Source organism: Paramormyrops kingsleyae, chromosome 25 (assembly GCF_048594095.1).
Source record: "Paramormyrops kingsleyae isolate MSU_618 chromosome 25, PKINGS_0.4, whole genome shotgun sequence".
Taxonomy (NCBI): Eukaryota; Metazoa; Chordata; class Actinopteri; order Osteoglossiformes; family Mormyridae; genus Paramormyrops; species Paramormyrops kingsleyae.
This window is the reverse complement of record NC_132821.1, coordinates 21414197-21430147: the sequence shown is the minus strand read 5'-3', so window position 1 is coordinate 21430147 and position 15951 is coordinate 21414197. Positions and strand designations below refer to the sequence as shown.

General features: G+C 43.0%; 2 protein-coding genes across 7 annotated transcripts in view; one reads left to right on the top strand and one right to left on the bottom strand.

The window, feature by feature from the left end:
- Positions 1-3146: 3146 nt before the first annotated feature.
- On the top strand, positions 3147-13203 carry wfs1a (Wolfram syndrome 1a (wolframin)). Of its 3 annotated transcripts, XM_023798346.2 has the most exons (9): positions 3149-3525; positions 4322-4585; positions 4784-4863; positions 5849-5993; positions 6975-7148; positions 7239-7313; positions 7775-7914; positions 10959-11096; positions 11206-13203. In XM_023798346.2, the coding sequence occupies exons 2-9, from the start codon at positions 4333-4335 to the stop codon at positions 13030-13032; spliced, it is 2832 nt and encodes a 943-aa protein (XP_023654114.2). In that variant the 5' UTR covers positions 3149-3525; positions 4322-4332; the 3' UTR covers positions 13033-13203. The 3 variants fall into 3 exon arrangements, with proteins under 3 accessions (XP_023654115.2, XP_023654114.2, XP_023654116.2); XM_023798347.2 differs by lacking the exon at positions 10959-11096 and having other exon boundaries at positions 3147-3525; XM_023798348.2 differs by lacking the exons at positions 3149-3525; positions 4322-4585 and having other exon boundaries at positions 5849-6006.
- Positions 13204-13893: 690 nt separating this feature from the next.
- ank2a (ankyrin 2a, neuronal) overlaps positions 13894-15951 on the bottom strand; it is a 46292-nt gene continuing 44234 nt past the window's right edge. For all 4 annotated transcript variants that reach the window (XM_023798341.2, XM_072707527.1, XM_072707529.1 and 1 more), the window contains one exon: positions 13894-15250. In XM_023798341.2, the coding sequence (XP_023654109.2) occupies positions 15236-15250 (15 nt within the window). In that variant the 3' untranslated portion in view covers positions 13894-15235. The remainder of the gene's footprint in view (positions 15251-15951) is intronic.

Here is a 15951-nt window from a genome sequence, read left to right as displayed (position 1 = left end):
ATCATGTGGTGACCTCAACGTTCGAGCGGTCGATTTGCGGTGAAGGGGTTTGCATACGTAAGATGGCGCCAGACCATTTAAGGCCTTGAATACAAACAATAAAACTTTAAACTGTATCCTGAAGCTAACTGGAAGCCAGTAGAGTAATGCTAGGACTGGAGTGATATGTTCTTTTGGTACCAATCAGCAGTCTAGCAGCTACTTTTGTGCTAACTGTCAATGACATAACGATGACTTAAACAAACCCGAGTAAAGGGAATTACTGTAATTGAGTTGAGATGATATAAAAGCATGGATGACTTTCTCTAGATTGTTAAAAGGCAGAACAGGTTTAATTTTTGAAACCAGAAGAAGTTAGTAAAATGTTCCTCTGACCGCACAGTTAATTTCCTTATCAAATCTCAGATCAGAATCAAAAAGCACTTCCAAATTCTTGACATATGGTTTAGCATAAGATACTATTGGGCCTAACTTATGTGACAGCAGTGAAGTAGAAGCGCGAGGATGCAAATAGAATTGTGTCTTTTATCTTCATTTAACTGTAAAAAAATATTTGCCAATGCTTAACATCCTGCAAGCACTTTTTTGAACTTTGTTAAGGTACAGGTATCTGTTGGTTCTAGAAGTCTCTGTATGGCTGTTAAACACAGGCTGAGAAGTGTCTGTATGGCTGTTAAACACAGGCTGAGAAATGTCGATATGGCTGTTAAACACAGGCTGAGAAGTGTCTGTATGGCTGTTAAACACAGGCTGAGAAATGTCGATATGGCTGTTAAACACAGGCTGAGAAGTGTCGATATGGCTGTTAAACAGGCTGAGAAGTGTCGGTATGGCTGTTAAACACAGGATGAGAAGTGTCGATATGGCTGTTAAACACAGGCTGAGAAGTGTCGATATGGCTGTTAAACAGGCTGAGAAGTGTCGGTATGGCTGTTAAACACAGGCTGAGAAGTGTCGGTATGGCTGTTAAACACAGGCTGAGAAGTGTCGATATGGCTGTTAAACACAGGCTGAGAAGTGTCTGTATGGCTGTTAAACACAGGCTGAGAAGTGTCTGTATGGCTGTTAAACAGGCTGAGAAGTGTCGGTATGGCTGTTAAACACAGGCTGAGAAGTGTCGGTATGGCTGTTAAACACAGGCTGAGAAGTGTCTGTATGGCTGTTAAACACAGGCTGAGAAGTGTCTATATGGCTGTTAAACAGGCTGAGAAGTGTCGGTATGGCTGTTAAACAGGCTGAGAAGTGTCGGTATGGCTGTTAAACACAGGCTGAGAAGTGTCTGTATGGCTGTTAAACACAGGCTGAGAAGTGTCGATATGGCTGTTAAACAGGCTGAGAAGTGTCGGTATGGCTGTTAAACACAGGCTGAGAAGTGTCTGTATGGCTGTTAAACACAGGCTGAGAAGTGTCGATATGGCTGTTAAACAGGCTGAGAAGTGTCGGTATGGCTGTTAAACACAGGCTGAGAAGTGTCTGTATGGCTGTTAAACACAGGCTGAGAAATGTCGGTATGGCTGTTAAACACAGGCTGAGAAGTGTCGGTATGGCTGTTAAACACAGGCTGAGAAGTGTCGATATGGCTGTTAAACACAGGCTGAGAAGTGTCTGTATGGCTGTTAAACACAGGCTGAGAAGTGTCGATATGGCTGTTAAACAGGCTGAGAAGTGTCGGTATGGCTGTTAAACACAGGCTGAGAAGTGTCGGTATGGCTGTTAAACACAGGCTGAGAAGTGTCTGTATGGCTGTTAAACACAGGCTGAGAAGTGTCTGTATGGCTGTTAAACAGGCTGAGAAGTGTCTGTATGGCTGTTAAACACAGGCTGAGAAGTGTCGGTATGGCTGTTAAACACAGGCTGAGAAGTGTCGGTATGGCTGTTAAACACAGGCTGAGAAGTGTCGATATGGCTGTTAAACACAGGCTGAGAAGTGTCGGTATGGCTGTTGTAGCCATTACATGAAAAACAATGTATCAATAATTATACCTCCATAATTATAACTCTTTGTATACTATACATGGGTTGTTTTTGAATGGTTTGGTAGGGCTTTAAATCAGTAAAATCAGTATTCGATCAGTAGGTTATCACTTTTGTGTTCCTGTCCTATCACAGCAAGTTTTCTGCTACATTAAGCCTGGAATTACTTGAAACTTTGGTGTGTTTATGAACCTGATAGTATAGAATGTTGCTATAGTTATATTAATTACCTGAAAACTACAGGAGGTGATTAATTCAAGGCTTACTATTTGGCCGTGTTATGGATCTGATATCTGTATCTGATCCTACTTCTCTTATGACTTTTAACCCTGATACTGGACTTGGAATCTCATAAAAAGCCAAATGATTTGGTACAGTAGCTATATGTTATAAAGTAATTTTGCAAGATAATCACCCACAAGGACTTTTTTTTATCTCGAATTTGATGATGAGGGGCTTGTTTATCATTTGGATTATATTTTGAAAGTGAGAGAGAAAGTAAAATTTCAAGAAATGTCCCAGCTTACCAATATCCACCGTAGGTTAAATGGTTTAAATGACCAAAATACTTAATCATGCATGGATGATACTGAACAAAATAAGCAGCCCATTTATTTTTATATATATATGTTCTTTTTTACAACCAATGTAGAACAGTGCTACACATTCTGTGACTGTCCAGGACCAGGGTAGCATAGAGCAGTGCTACTGACTCTGTGATTCTCTAGGACTATGAAAGTGTAGAGTAGAACTACTGACACTGCAAACTTCTAGGACCAGGGCAGTGTAGAGCAGTGCTGTTGCCTTTCTAGGACCAAGAGAGCGTAGAGGAGCACTACAGATTCTGTGACTCTCTAGGACCAGGAGAGCGTAGAGGAGCACTACAGATTCTGTGACTCTCTAGGACCAGGAGAGCGTAGAGGAGCACTACAGATTCTGTGACTCTCTAGGACCAGGAGAGCATAGAGCAGCACTTCTGACTCTGTGACTCACTTGTTGTGAAGCAGCCTCACTCCTCCAGCTTTCTGTATCTCAATTGAATGTTGTCTCAGTGTTTGCATGGATTTTTGCTTCAGTCCAAAGACTTTTAGGTGAATTGGTGTCAGCAAATTGCTTACTGAGTTTGTCCCATGTGCCTTCTGGAAGTGGGTGCAGGCTTGGCTTGACTATATACTGTAAGTGGGTATAGGGGATGGAGGAATGAACCATCATCCAAAGAGGAAGGAAGGATGGGCATCCTCTCTTATTAGATGTTATTTGTATGGATTATAGGACAGACATTAACAAGACAAATGTGTCTTTACCAGAAAACAGGACAGAGATTGACAGCAAGAATTTAATTACACTGTGGCTTTACGCTTCATACTCAAGGATTGGTCAGTGGTTTGCCTATTTATAACTACCAATGCTGCTGGTTTAGTGTGTCACTGCTCAGATTTGAGGAATGTCCAGCTGTCCGATTTTAAATGCAATGACGGGAAGGTTTTCGTTCACTTCTTTATCAAGAAAACAACTTCACTGCAGATCTGAAAGGCAGCTCAGATTTTACCTGTAAGTAACATTTATGCCAAATAAACATATAAATGGAAAATGGTAAAATAAGTTTCTATGAATATGAACTATTTTTAGCCATAAGTTTCTCAGGTCATAAAACTACCAAAACAAATCAAAATTAAATAAATGCTACTAAGAGTTATTACAAACATAACTTATGTGGAGTCATATAATAATTTTAAATGTCTGTAGCATAAATATTAAAGTGACAAAAGTTTATATATACTTTTTCCTCAAATAATCCACGTCTTTTTGGCTTTGTTTTCCTCAAATGCATGGCTGTGTCGTGTTATTGAATGGTTATGCCTTTTTAAAAATGCTCTCTTTTTGTATACAATAAATAAGAGGATTTCATACCATTTTCTTCATTTGGATGTTTCATATATGTCTTGATCAATTTCTTTAAATAAAATCAAAGGACTGTAACTTTATGATACATCTAAAATCTTTCTAGAACCTTACCCACCCTTTGTGTAAAGCAGACACATTGGTGTAATGGCTATTTCTCTGCCTTTGCATAAGGAAGTATGTTTAAAAATAAGATATTCTAAAGCACCATGTCAAAACACCTCCTAGGTTTTGCAGTGTCTCTGATCAGTTTTGCATGCAGACAAACACTGTTTGAAACACAGACCAGGTTTCCTTCTGCCACAGTACACATGTTCCTGTATGAACACTGCTGCTATTTTCCTGCTATCCTGTGCTGCATTTACTATGCACTGGCAGACATGCTGCAAGCCCAGTGATCGTAGACCTGAAACTGAATCTGATCTTTTCACTTTCCTATTTCCAGATGAGATCGACATGGCTTCCGATCACCCCTCCAAACCAAACCCGTCCCCCTCTGACCCCCCTTCAGTCTCTCTGCCATCTGTAGTCTCCCCGTCAGGCTTCGAGGATCCACCCCCCACCCCTTCTAAATCTAGTTTGTTGTGGGGTTATTCCAGAGGCATCAAGGCTCTGGCCAAGCAGCTGACACAGGAGAAGGTGATTGTAACTGACATGCCAGAAGACATGTCATCTGTGCCCTCTAGTGGCAGCTCTCTGCCAAACACGAGTAAGTGAAAACCTTTAAGGGTGTCAACAGAACCGGTTACAATTCATCCCTACACATGGAGCTTTAGAGTTTGCTAAACCCTGGTTCCACATCACAGAGATTGTATTACAAAACGTTGACCTATACACCATTTTCTAGCCCTACCATGAGCCAATCAGTTCTGTGGATATGAATGTTCTTCAATCTTTCGCTCTCCAGGCACAGAGCTTGAGGCAGAGCTTGACTATGAAGAGCTGCAGACGAAGGCCAAGGCTGGAGATGCGGAGGCGCAGATTTGTGTAAGCCCCGCCCTAAACCCAACCCTCAAGCATATTCCAGTCTTCAGCGCAGTTACCATGTCCAACTCATAATTTCACTCCAGTCCACCCAGTTCTCACTCATTGCTGAGGTATGGTAAACAACCTAAAATCCCTCAGTTAAGTTGCAAACTTGTTTCTACTTCACACTGTGAAAGGTTACAGATTGTTCAAATGTGTGGGAGTGAGACAGTCGACTTCTCATCACTTCTCATTGGGAAAACATTCAATATTCACCCAACTTAAAAATCTTACTTAGAAATTGTCATTTAAAGTCAGTCAAAAATCACATAATCAACAAGGAAACACAAGATGCGTATTTTAACCATCTAAATAACCCCCAAAATCCACGGGCACCCCACTGCGTGCCGTCCTCGGCTTCCAGGACTCAGCCAGTGCTGTATTCTTTTCTGCCATTTGTAGCTTTTATTCTCATATTCTTTCTTCTCACTTTGTTTTGTCCCATTCGCCTCCATTTGATTTTATTTGGGTTCTTATTGCAAACAAAATGTGAAGTGGCAGTACTGGCAAGAATAACAACTATAACTATTTATAAAAAGGCAAATCACACTATAGCCATGTTTATTATGCATTATAAATGCTTTATATGCACTACAGATATCTTTATGATGCATTGTTATGGATCTTTATAAAAATTAAGGATGCTTTTATACTGTATTATAAAGGTATCTGTAGTGCATTATACATGAATGCTTTAAGTAAAATCAAGCACCCTGTTTCTTCTTTGTAACAATGTAGTGATACTTAGGGAAAGAGCACATTTAAGAGCTAAAATAGTCCTGCACAGCCTCCAGTCCTGTTTGTTTTTGATCGTTCAATTTCTATATAACCTGTATTTGTCTTTGAAGACGTGCCTCTTCAGAATCACCTGGGAATTTGTAGCTGATGTTGCTTCCTGGTGATGGAATGACACACGTCTCATGTGTGAACGTTTCTGTTCCCTTAGCTGGGAAGATACTACCTAAAGTTAGCAGAAGAGGAGGACAGCACAAGGAACAACGAGAGGGCGGTGGGCTGGCTGGTCCAGGCCGCCAAACAGGGCCGCAGAGATGCCACCAAGATTTTGCAGAGCTGCTTGGCCCAGAGGAAAGGTAGCTGCGGAAGGTGCTTTAAACAGAATAGTTAATTTGTGAGCACTTGATGAATCATAGAAAGTTTTTGGACTTGCTGTTAGTGGATTGCCTGGAATGAATAGTTTATCACCAGCTTCCATATACAATTGGAGTCAATATTTTTCTGTCTTTGTCATTGACATGAGAGATACAACTCTGGGGAAAAAAAATAATTTTCACTCATTTCTCAGTTTAGGGGTATGCACATCTGTGTAGAATATACATTTTTTGGCAAACTGCAGCCTGTATCTTCCCTGTTTCTCATTAATGAAGGGCTTCTTCCTTGCTTTATGGGACTTCAGTCCTGCTTTTAGGGGACTGTTATGAACCGTCCTAGCAGTGCACTTCACATCACTTAATGTTTCCCATTTTTTTTGAAGGTCACTTAAGGTCATTCTCCAGTTTATGAGATGCTGCTGGATAAATTGACGGTCATCAATGGCATTAGAAAGTTGCTTCTGTCCTCTACCAGGCTGGTTTGTAGTTATCGCCAGTGTCTCCTGCTTCACCTTGTTCTTGTGCACTGCTGACTTTGTCTCAGTGTAGCCTTCTGCCAGCAGAACCAGGATTAAACCAGGATTTAAATACAGATTTAGAAAAATGATAGTGTGGTCTCTTAACTTTTTCCAGAGCTATATATATTTTTGTATATCAATAAAATATTGTTTTGCTTGTATGAACCATGCTGACTTTCCTTAAAATGTTATGCTGACTCGTATGTAATAAAGATCTATCTATCTATCTATCTATCTATCTATCTATCTATCTATCTATCTATCTATCTATCTATCTATCTATCTATCTATCTATCTATCTATCTATCATCTATCTATCTATCATCTATCTATCTATCTATCTATCATCTATCTATCTATCATCTATCATCTATCATCTATCTATCTATCTATCTATCTATCTATCTATCTGGCCAAAGGGTGACATTGTGCCGGCTGGTTTCAGGCATCACTGCAGAGAATGAGGCTGAGGTCAGGAAACTATCAGCAGAGACCAGGTTTGAACAGGCAGTGAGAAAGGCAGCCCTGCTCATGTACTGGAAGCTGAACCCTGACAAGAAGAAGAAGGTGGCCTTGTCTGAGCTGCTGGACAATGTGAGCCAAGTCAGTGCTCAGACAGGTAACACAGGCGGACGAGCACCGGACACGTCATGCTAAGTGGAGGCTAAACCATCGGCGACTGCTAACCTGCCTTCCTGGTGTGTTCTAGGGGGGGCCGTTGCAGCTGGCTGCAGCTCTGTCCAAACACAGCGAAGGGTGCTGGAGAGCATGGTCTCCAGGAAGTGTAAGAAAACGCCTTCGTATGTGCACATGCTGATAAGATTGACATTGCTGCAGTATGCTCTTTGCGTGCAGTTGTGTGCTGAGGTTTAGGGTTAGAGCAAAATTTCAGAATTGAAGGAGCGTCAGAAATAGGGGGGAATTGGGTATCATATAGGTCAGTTATTTATTCATTTAGTTAAGTTAGTTATTCCCTGCCTTGCACCCGTAGCCTCTGGGATAGACCTCCCATGACCCTATATAGGACAATCAGTTATTGAAAGTGTATGTGTGGATGGATGTTTAGTTGTCAAACTGCACCCAAGACAGCGTAAGTCTTATTGTAAATGGTGAAATCTTTCATTATTTCATCCTTTCATGTCACTATTGCATGTGTGCCCATTGTGATGCCGTGATATACATGCCCCCCCCCCCCCCCCCAATGTCAGCATGCAACGTCTGGAATCGCTCTGTTTCCCTTCACAGCTGGTAAATATGTGGGTTTGGATGACTTTGTGGAAATCACCAAAAACTTTGCCCAAGGCATCACCCCCGCGTCCGTGCCGGAGAGCAGTGCCGAGGCTGGTGGGAAGGTGGGGGGGGAGGTCTTGCCCCTGCATAAGGAGGTGAAGCTGAGTCTCCTTGGCCGTTGCATGTTTTAGCTGGTTGCCGGCTGCTGCTTTGCGTGATTTGTGTCCTACGGGAAGTTATTTTTTTACCCATAATGCCGCCCTACTAGCTTATGTTTCGATGGGCACTTTGTTGCTGAATGCCAGAAGCATTAGTGGGAACCTTAGTCTTGTTGAGAAGCTGTGTGCTGGGTGTCCTGCATTTACGACTCACACACAAGGACGAAAACTGGTAGCATCAAACAGCAAGTTTAAATCAGCCCCTGCTACCTGTTCAATCACTTGGGCCTGCTCAGCTTAACCCTAACCCTCCAAAAAATTATTGTATTTTTTTGTTAAAGAAAAAAGAAAAACACTGTAATGCATGAGACCCATGTGTGAAATTATGCTGTTTTGATTTTGGGTTTATGATACTGCCTAGACTAAGATAGCTTGCAGAAAACATCAGTGTACATCATGTCTGCAAGTTTTACAAGCAGAAAAATAGTAGAATAATTTTGAATGAGAGAGGTGATTGTTTCCCGCCAGTCACATATGGATCGTTGAAATCCAGTGGCGTATCTACAACAGGTGTCAGTGTGGCCAGGGCCCACCAGATGTCGCTGTTGAGCGGTGCACGACATGATCAATAATTTAGTCTAACAATATGTTTTTCTTCACGACTAACTAATGATCTTGTGCATTTATTACATATGACAATTGTAACACTGTCATGCATTCCAAATATCTTCCTAGAGCTGTTGCATCAAAGTCAGGACTGTACCTAATGGTTTTTCTTTGGTGCGGCCCGTCGGCGCTGGTTTAAGCAAGCCAGCAGCTGAGACCTCTAGGTGCATGTTCAATACGCTTTCAATAATAAGCTGCGGGACACAATCAGGATGACCCATGCTGATGGCAGCCAATAACCTGTAACGCTAGTTGATCTGACACTATCAGTCAAAAGGTTTTACACACCACAGGTTTTTACCACTTTTCCATTTATTTCATAAAATGCAGATTTTTTATTCTTGTTAAGCATTGGAAGGGTGAGTGAACAACTGTAAATGAAAATATAAGTCAAATAAAACAAGTTTTCTTTATAACATGGAAAGAGTATGTAACAGTGCATGTCTGACATCCTATTAACTGGTTATGTGGTGATGGCGCAGTCAAATTCTAGGCCGTCCTTTAACTTTAAATGCACTAGTTAACCATTTTATCCCATGAAACAGAGCAGTATTTAATGTCCCTTGGAGAAAGAATGACTCAAATTTTCTCTGCTGTTATAACTGCTAGAGGAAGTTACTTTGATTAATCAAAAATATAACATTTTCTTGCTAATGAAGGTACTCAAATGGTGAACATACTATAAATGTATTTGTATGCAAAGAATATTGAGTATAATTTTTAGTAAATGTTAAGTGAGTAATATGCAAATGTAGAAAATAGTGTGTGCAAAAACTTTTGACTAGTATTGTACATCAAGACGATGTCATTGGTGTTTTCAAACAACTGCTAGCTGTTATGTTAGCCACCACTAGCAGGGTAATAGAATGATATCACTGCCCACATAGCAAGATGAGTCTGACTCAGATCCAAGACGAGTGTTGTTCAGAAATTGCCACAGATCTGTAAAGCGAATCTGGCCCAGTGTCTTTTTGCATAACGGACCCGCATCTGCTTTCTGGATTTGAAACGGATAAGGGCCATATCTGGGCCAGATTTGCATTGAATGTTACTAAAGCTGGCCCATATTTCCACAAGAGTCAAAAGTTAAATTCTGATCTGGATTCTAAATGGGGGTAGATTGTGGCTCGGTGGGCTAAGTCTCTGTGCCTGTGATCAGAAGGTTATCAGTTCAAGCTCCAGCTGTGGGAGAGCTGGCCCTGTACTGTGAGGAGAAGCATTCCAATGTACCTGTAATTGTGCAAGTAAAGCTTGTTTGTTAAATGTGGCTCAAACTCAGCTTTTACAGACTGAGTGCTGATCAGTTCTGCTTCAACATCTGCCCCTCAGATTCTTAGCACATCAGTGACTGATCACACGTATATGGTCAGGCGAATGCGTGCCAGATCTTTAGAGTGTGTACAGACCAAATTTAATCATTTACACAACTCTGATTCTGGTGCAGACTCTCCTGACCGTATGTCACTGGCACCCAGATTTAAGGAGATGCAGGCGAATCTGGCCCTGGATCAGTTGCTATGTGCGTTTGTTTTGCATTATTGCACGGTTGTTTTGACTGTAAGTTAAGGACCGTATAGCAATGGATTTGCCTGCTCTGAAATGTTACTTTGGATGTGTTATAACAGTGATCATTTACTGCTTAATAAGTCTGGATTTGTAATTCGATGTGGTATAACAGGGTAGTATACCAGTTCTGTGAGCTCAAATGCTGTTATCGATAATGCCACTCATATCTCCGACTCTGCTTTTACTTACTCCTGCCTGTTACGTTAATGTGGGCTTGCGATTTAATTGGTGAGGTGCATTTGTATTAGGATTCACTGAACAAGTACTTTGCATGTTAGTGTTTATTGTGCCCCACTAGGTGTTCTGGGCCAGAGATGCCACTGTTGATATCTAGGTCCTAGGACCTAGACTGAAGGGCAGAGGGATTGACAGTGCCTTTGCCTGAAGCTATACTCAGGAAGGTCTCAGTCCACCTTTTCAATCAGGGTCAGAACCTTTTCAATGATTCATGAGCCCATGTCACTTGGGTTCTTTCCAGCCCGCAGTGTTTAGCCTGGTTCCTCTCAGAACCAGGCTCGTGTACATTCAGATCATCCCAGTTTTGGAAAGGTCCCAAGAGCTGAGTGTAAACAGGAAATCCCCCCTCCAATTTTCCTATCATAGGTGCCTAATGTTGCCATTTCAAGGAAGCCGCTTTATACAGCATCAATTTGGCTGAATTGTCTGACCTTTGGGACCAACCAGCATTAGCTGCTTGAGCAGTAGTGGAAGCCGCATGAAGAACTTCAAACCACGTGGCTGTCCGAAGCGTAGTACATGCAGTGCTTCTATGCCCTGCAGCATAGTCCTAACAGAGTGGGTTTCAAAAGGACGAACCCAGAGGCCGAGCTGCAGTGGCATCACCCAAATCCACCTGCAGGCAGATGTTGGGGGTCAGATGGGGACTGGGCCAGCCCAGCACCACCACCGCTACATCCAGGGCGTTGGACGTACAGGCTCACTTTATGGTAACCCAATGCACAACTCTTATCCTTCCAGTGCTGGGGCAGCCATGTGCTTCACTCTGTAAATCACCTACTATCTCCTGTCTGTTTCTCTCTCTATCTTCTGGTACAGATCCTGAAATTCCCGCTGCACTACCTGGTTGAGATGAAAGACCACCTAGTGGACTGGGGATCACGTGCAGGGGTCCAGTGGCTCAGCACCATCATCCCCACACAACACGTCAATGCCCTCATCTTCTTCTTCATCCTCAGCAACCTCACCATCGATTTCTTTGCCTTCGTCATCCCGCTGCTCATCTTCTACCTGTCCTTCATCTCTATGGTGATCTGCACTCTGCGAGTTTTTCAAAACAGCAAGGCCTGGGAGAACTTCCGCACACTTACTGCCTTACTGACACGCTTCGAGCCTGGCCTGGACGTGGAGCAGGCCGAAACCAACTTTGGTTGGAATAACATGGAGCCCTACCTCTATTTCATCCTCTCTGTCTTTTTTGTAATCTTCTCTTTCCCTGTAGCTGACAAAGCCTGGATCCCATGCTCTGAGTTGGCCACGGTGGCCATCTTCTTCACGGGAGCCAGCTATTTCAGTCTCGGCCCATCGGCAGAGCTGTACACGCGCCGGGCTCTGGTCATTGAAGTGGCATCCTCCTTGTGTGCTATGACCACGCTGCTTCCAGAGCGCATGGGCGCTCTCCGGCTCCTGGGGAGGACCTTTGTGACGGTGCCGCTCAGTGACTTTGTGGTCCTGAAGCTCAGCATACCCTGTCTCCTCTATATGTACCTTTTTTACTTGTTTTTTCGGATGGCTCAGCTGAGGGGATTCCGAGGAACTTACTGCTTCCTGGTGCCCTACATGGTTTGCTTTATGTGGTGTGAGTTCTCTGTGGTGCTCCTGCAGAGCTCCACAGCTGTAGGCCTCATACGCACCTGTGTGGCCTACTTCCTGTTTCTCTTTGCTTTGCCTGCACTTACCCTGGGCCTGGTTGCTATGCTTGTGGTTCAGGCGATCAAGTGGTTCCTGGAGCTAGAGCTGACCAAGATGTTGGTAACAATGGCCGTGTGTGCGATACCGGTCACTCTGCGGCTCTGGACGCGTTTCAGTCTCTCCCTGCGGGACGTGGCCTGCTCAGTGTCACACAGAAGCATGGTCAAGCTCATTCTAGTGTGGATCTCAGCGGTTATACTCTTTACCTGTGCATACGTGTACAGTGCAAAGGGCATGAATGTGTACAACTCTACGCTGACGTGGCAGCAGTACAGCGCCATGTGCGGACCACGCGCTTGGCAGGAGACCGGCGCTGCTCGCATACAAATCCTTTGCAGTCATCTGGAAGGGCATCGGGTCACCTGGACTGGCCAGGTCCGGCACGTGCGCGTGGCAGAAACGGAGAACGGCGCCCAGTCAGTCATCAACCTTCTGCCCGTCTTTGTCGGTAACTGGATGCGTTGCCTGTATGGAGAGCCCTACCCCAGGTGCGACGGACAGAACGGCACGGCCGTGGGAGCGCAGCTGCCAGAGATGCAGGAACTATGCCACCTGAAGGCCCTGGCCAAGCACGAATGCCACGTCAAGCGCTTTGACAGTTACAAGTTTGAAGTCACGATAGCTTTGCCAGAGGAGCACCATAGGGCAGCCCAGAGGGATGACCCCAGTGAGGACATCCTTCTCCGGGCCAGTCACGAGTTCAAGCCAGCATTGCTTAACATGGCTCTGGGGAGCAGGGTGGAGTTCAGCACTGTGCTCGAGGGCCGACTGGGCAGCAAGTTGCCCGTATTTGAGATGCGATCCATTCACTGTCTGGACTGCCAGTCACAGCTGGTCCCTACCGGAAAGCAGTACAAAATCGAGCCTGACTGGCAGGGAACAGCCATGCAAGCCATGAAGTTTGCCTTTGACTTTTTCTTTTCTCCGTTCCTGTCTGCGCGCATAAGCAAGTAGATGCTGTGCACGTGCTCCAGTGACATTGAGGTGTTCCGGAAGGTTTCAGTTGCAGTATTGCTTACATTCATGTTTTTGCATGGTTTCACCCACTTTATTTAACAAGTGCTAGTCAATGGAGGAGGAGACATGCAGTTAAACACGGATTAAAGTTTGACATGACGAAAGCCATCATATTTCCTTCATATTTTTGTTTAAATGAAAATTCCTCTGACACTAGTTACAGCCAGACACCTTAATTCAGTCGTGCTCCTCAGTAAAAACCTTGACGTTATGCGTAATTACAGCCACACTAGTGGCCAAAATTGTGTAAACGCTTTTTAGAGAATTGGGTGAATTAGGAATTTTGCTTCAGTTGCTTCAGTAGTAACCATATTTAATGATATTCGTAACATTCTTTGTTTATAAACATTACCGCCAAAATTCATGTAGTAATTTTTAAAGCGTATTTCCAAATCCCCGATTTTGACCACTGGTGTATATACTCTTCTCATTGCTGCAGCTGAATGGTTTCTCATCTCATTTATATCTCTAAACCCACTAGTGACAACTGTGTGATTTTTCTGCTGAATGAATTTGCTGGAGACTTATGGAGCTGTGCAGGACACCTAATATTTAGAAGTTAATAATCTGTTGTTTCTGCAGTCGGCAAAACATGTTAAAGAGGCTGCTCTTGTTTCCCTTGACATAATACAAGGAATCTACCATTGGTACATCAGAGAACTTAAGCTGGACGATCCAAGCAAGCTTAGCGCTGTAGAAAAATAGTTTTCAAAATCCTTGTGGTAAAGGCATTTTCTAGTGTCATAAAAGCAAATAGGCCTGGCACATTGAGTGGAGCAAGAATACACAGGACATGAGTCAAGCACATTTGTAGATTTTATTTAGTTAGCTAGTGTTTAGATATTGTTCTTCAAAATGAATTTAATATCTGATACATGCCTTCAAAGATATATAATCTATAATTACACTTTTCCGTAACTGGTATCACCATGGGAACACATCAGTAATTATATAGAATAGTAAACCGTCACAGTGAGTACTGTTTTGTCTTTTTTGACTACACACAGCATAAACAGTGAAGTGTAAAAGCAGTAGATATAGCCTGCACTGCAAATACCACCACCCCCCCCCCCCACACACACACACACATTCACAGATTCAGAGAGTATGGTAAATAAGTGTCATTTACACCATTTTACATGTATGGTTGAAACAGGTGGCTTATGCTAACCTCGCATTCATGTCTAAAATGCATTTACACAATGCCAGCAGGTACACCATTACTCACTAGACTTTAGTCCTACATGTAGAAGCCTTCAAATGGTTTACTTCATTGTAAGTATGACTAGCTAAACCTTCTCTAACGTCAGCTTTTACATTTGGCTGCTCTCTTTGCATAGGGATTGAATGAGATAAAGCCTGAATTCATGCAATACAAACATTGTAAGCATTGTAAAGATTTCATAAATATATTCTTACAATCTTGTCAGAATCAGACAGTGAAGAGGGTGACACACAGCCAGACACTGCAGGGATGATCACTGCCCTGCACACGAAACACAGATGGACGCACAGCCCAGGACGGTTAAGGTCCAGTGGAAATCCTTTGACGATATGCAGATAGTTTAACTGCAGTTTCTCGCAACTCAAAGACTACACACAGAACACACGGTCAAGCAAGACCCGACCCTTCACTTTTGAAGAGATTGTTTTCCTTATTGGCATCAAAGCTCAAGTGTTTGCAAGTGTGTCTTGGGTCAATGTTAGAATTCCCCCAGAGAAGTCTACATTTCTACAGCAGCAAAATACCCAAGGAGGCGAAAAAAAAATACCCCTTAAACAAACCACAAAAGAAAGCGATCTTTGGTCAAAATGGATAAAACAGAGACAGAATATCAGACAGACAATGGTCAACAATTTTCAGAGGAAAACATTGGCAGGTCAGTTTGAAATAGTGGGAGTAAGTGTGCAAGATATTGAGGGGAGAGGTGGATCTGGGTCATAATAAGATAGAGAGGTCCAGTGTTGGGTGGGTGCCTGTTAATAATACTCTTGGGGGGCTAATAAATGTATATAACAGAGGAGCAGACACTACACATGCTGTTGGAGATGGTCTGGTCACTGGGACGTCTCCAGCTTTTCCAGGTAGACCTGTCTCCCTTGGGAGCTGCTTGACTCCCGCTCCGAGTGCGCGCTCGTCTTACTCATCAGTGTCCTGCGTGTGGCAAGGGAATTAGGCAGGGTTAAGACCACCTGGGCCTGCGTAAAATAATCACGACCCACGCACAGACCCGGGGAAACCCTACAGCATCAAAGGCAATCCCCTGGGAAGCGGCCCTTCTGCAAAGCCACAAGCTCTCATGGTCGGAAAAGTCAAGAGTGAAGAGTTTGAATGGATGCACATGTGAGTCTGCAATTAACCCTGCCTTCTCACTCGTGCATTGCTTTGGATAAAAGGGTCTGCTAAATTAATGTAACATATAATATATTGTGTGTTTCAGTTGAACACAATGGACAATTCTTTTTAAAAAGCATATTATGAAGACTGTAGTTACACTAAAGGATAATTCAATGTGAACTTTTTTTTTACCAATACCTGTAAAAGGATGGAAAGCTAGAGGAGACTGTTTAAGAAAAATTATTTAAATGAAATTCTCACTCGCAGAAAAACTGAAATGGTATGTCTCTACTTACTCTTTACTTTTTAAAAGGAGTTCAAATGAAAGCTGGTAAATTACCATTTTGTAAGTTTAAATGGACATATTGAGGGCAACCCCTACTTCAGTATCTCAATGAGATCTTGTGAAATTGCAATGTTCTTCTTTTGAATAAAAATACAGACATGACCAAAAAACTGAAACTACAGTATGTCTGAGGTGCTGCTAACCCTGCCGACACTGTGTGTTCAGGAGCTGC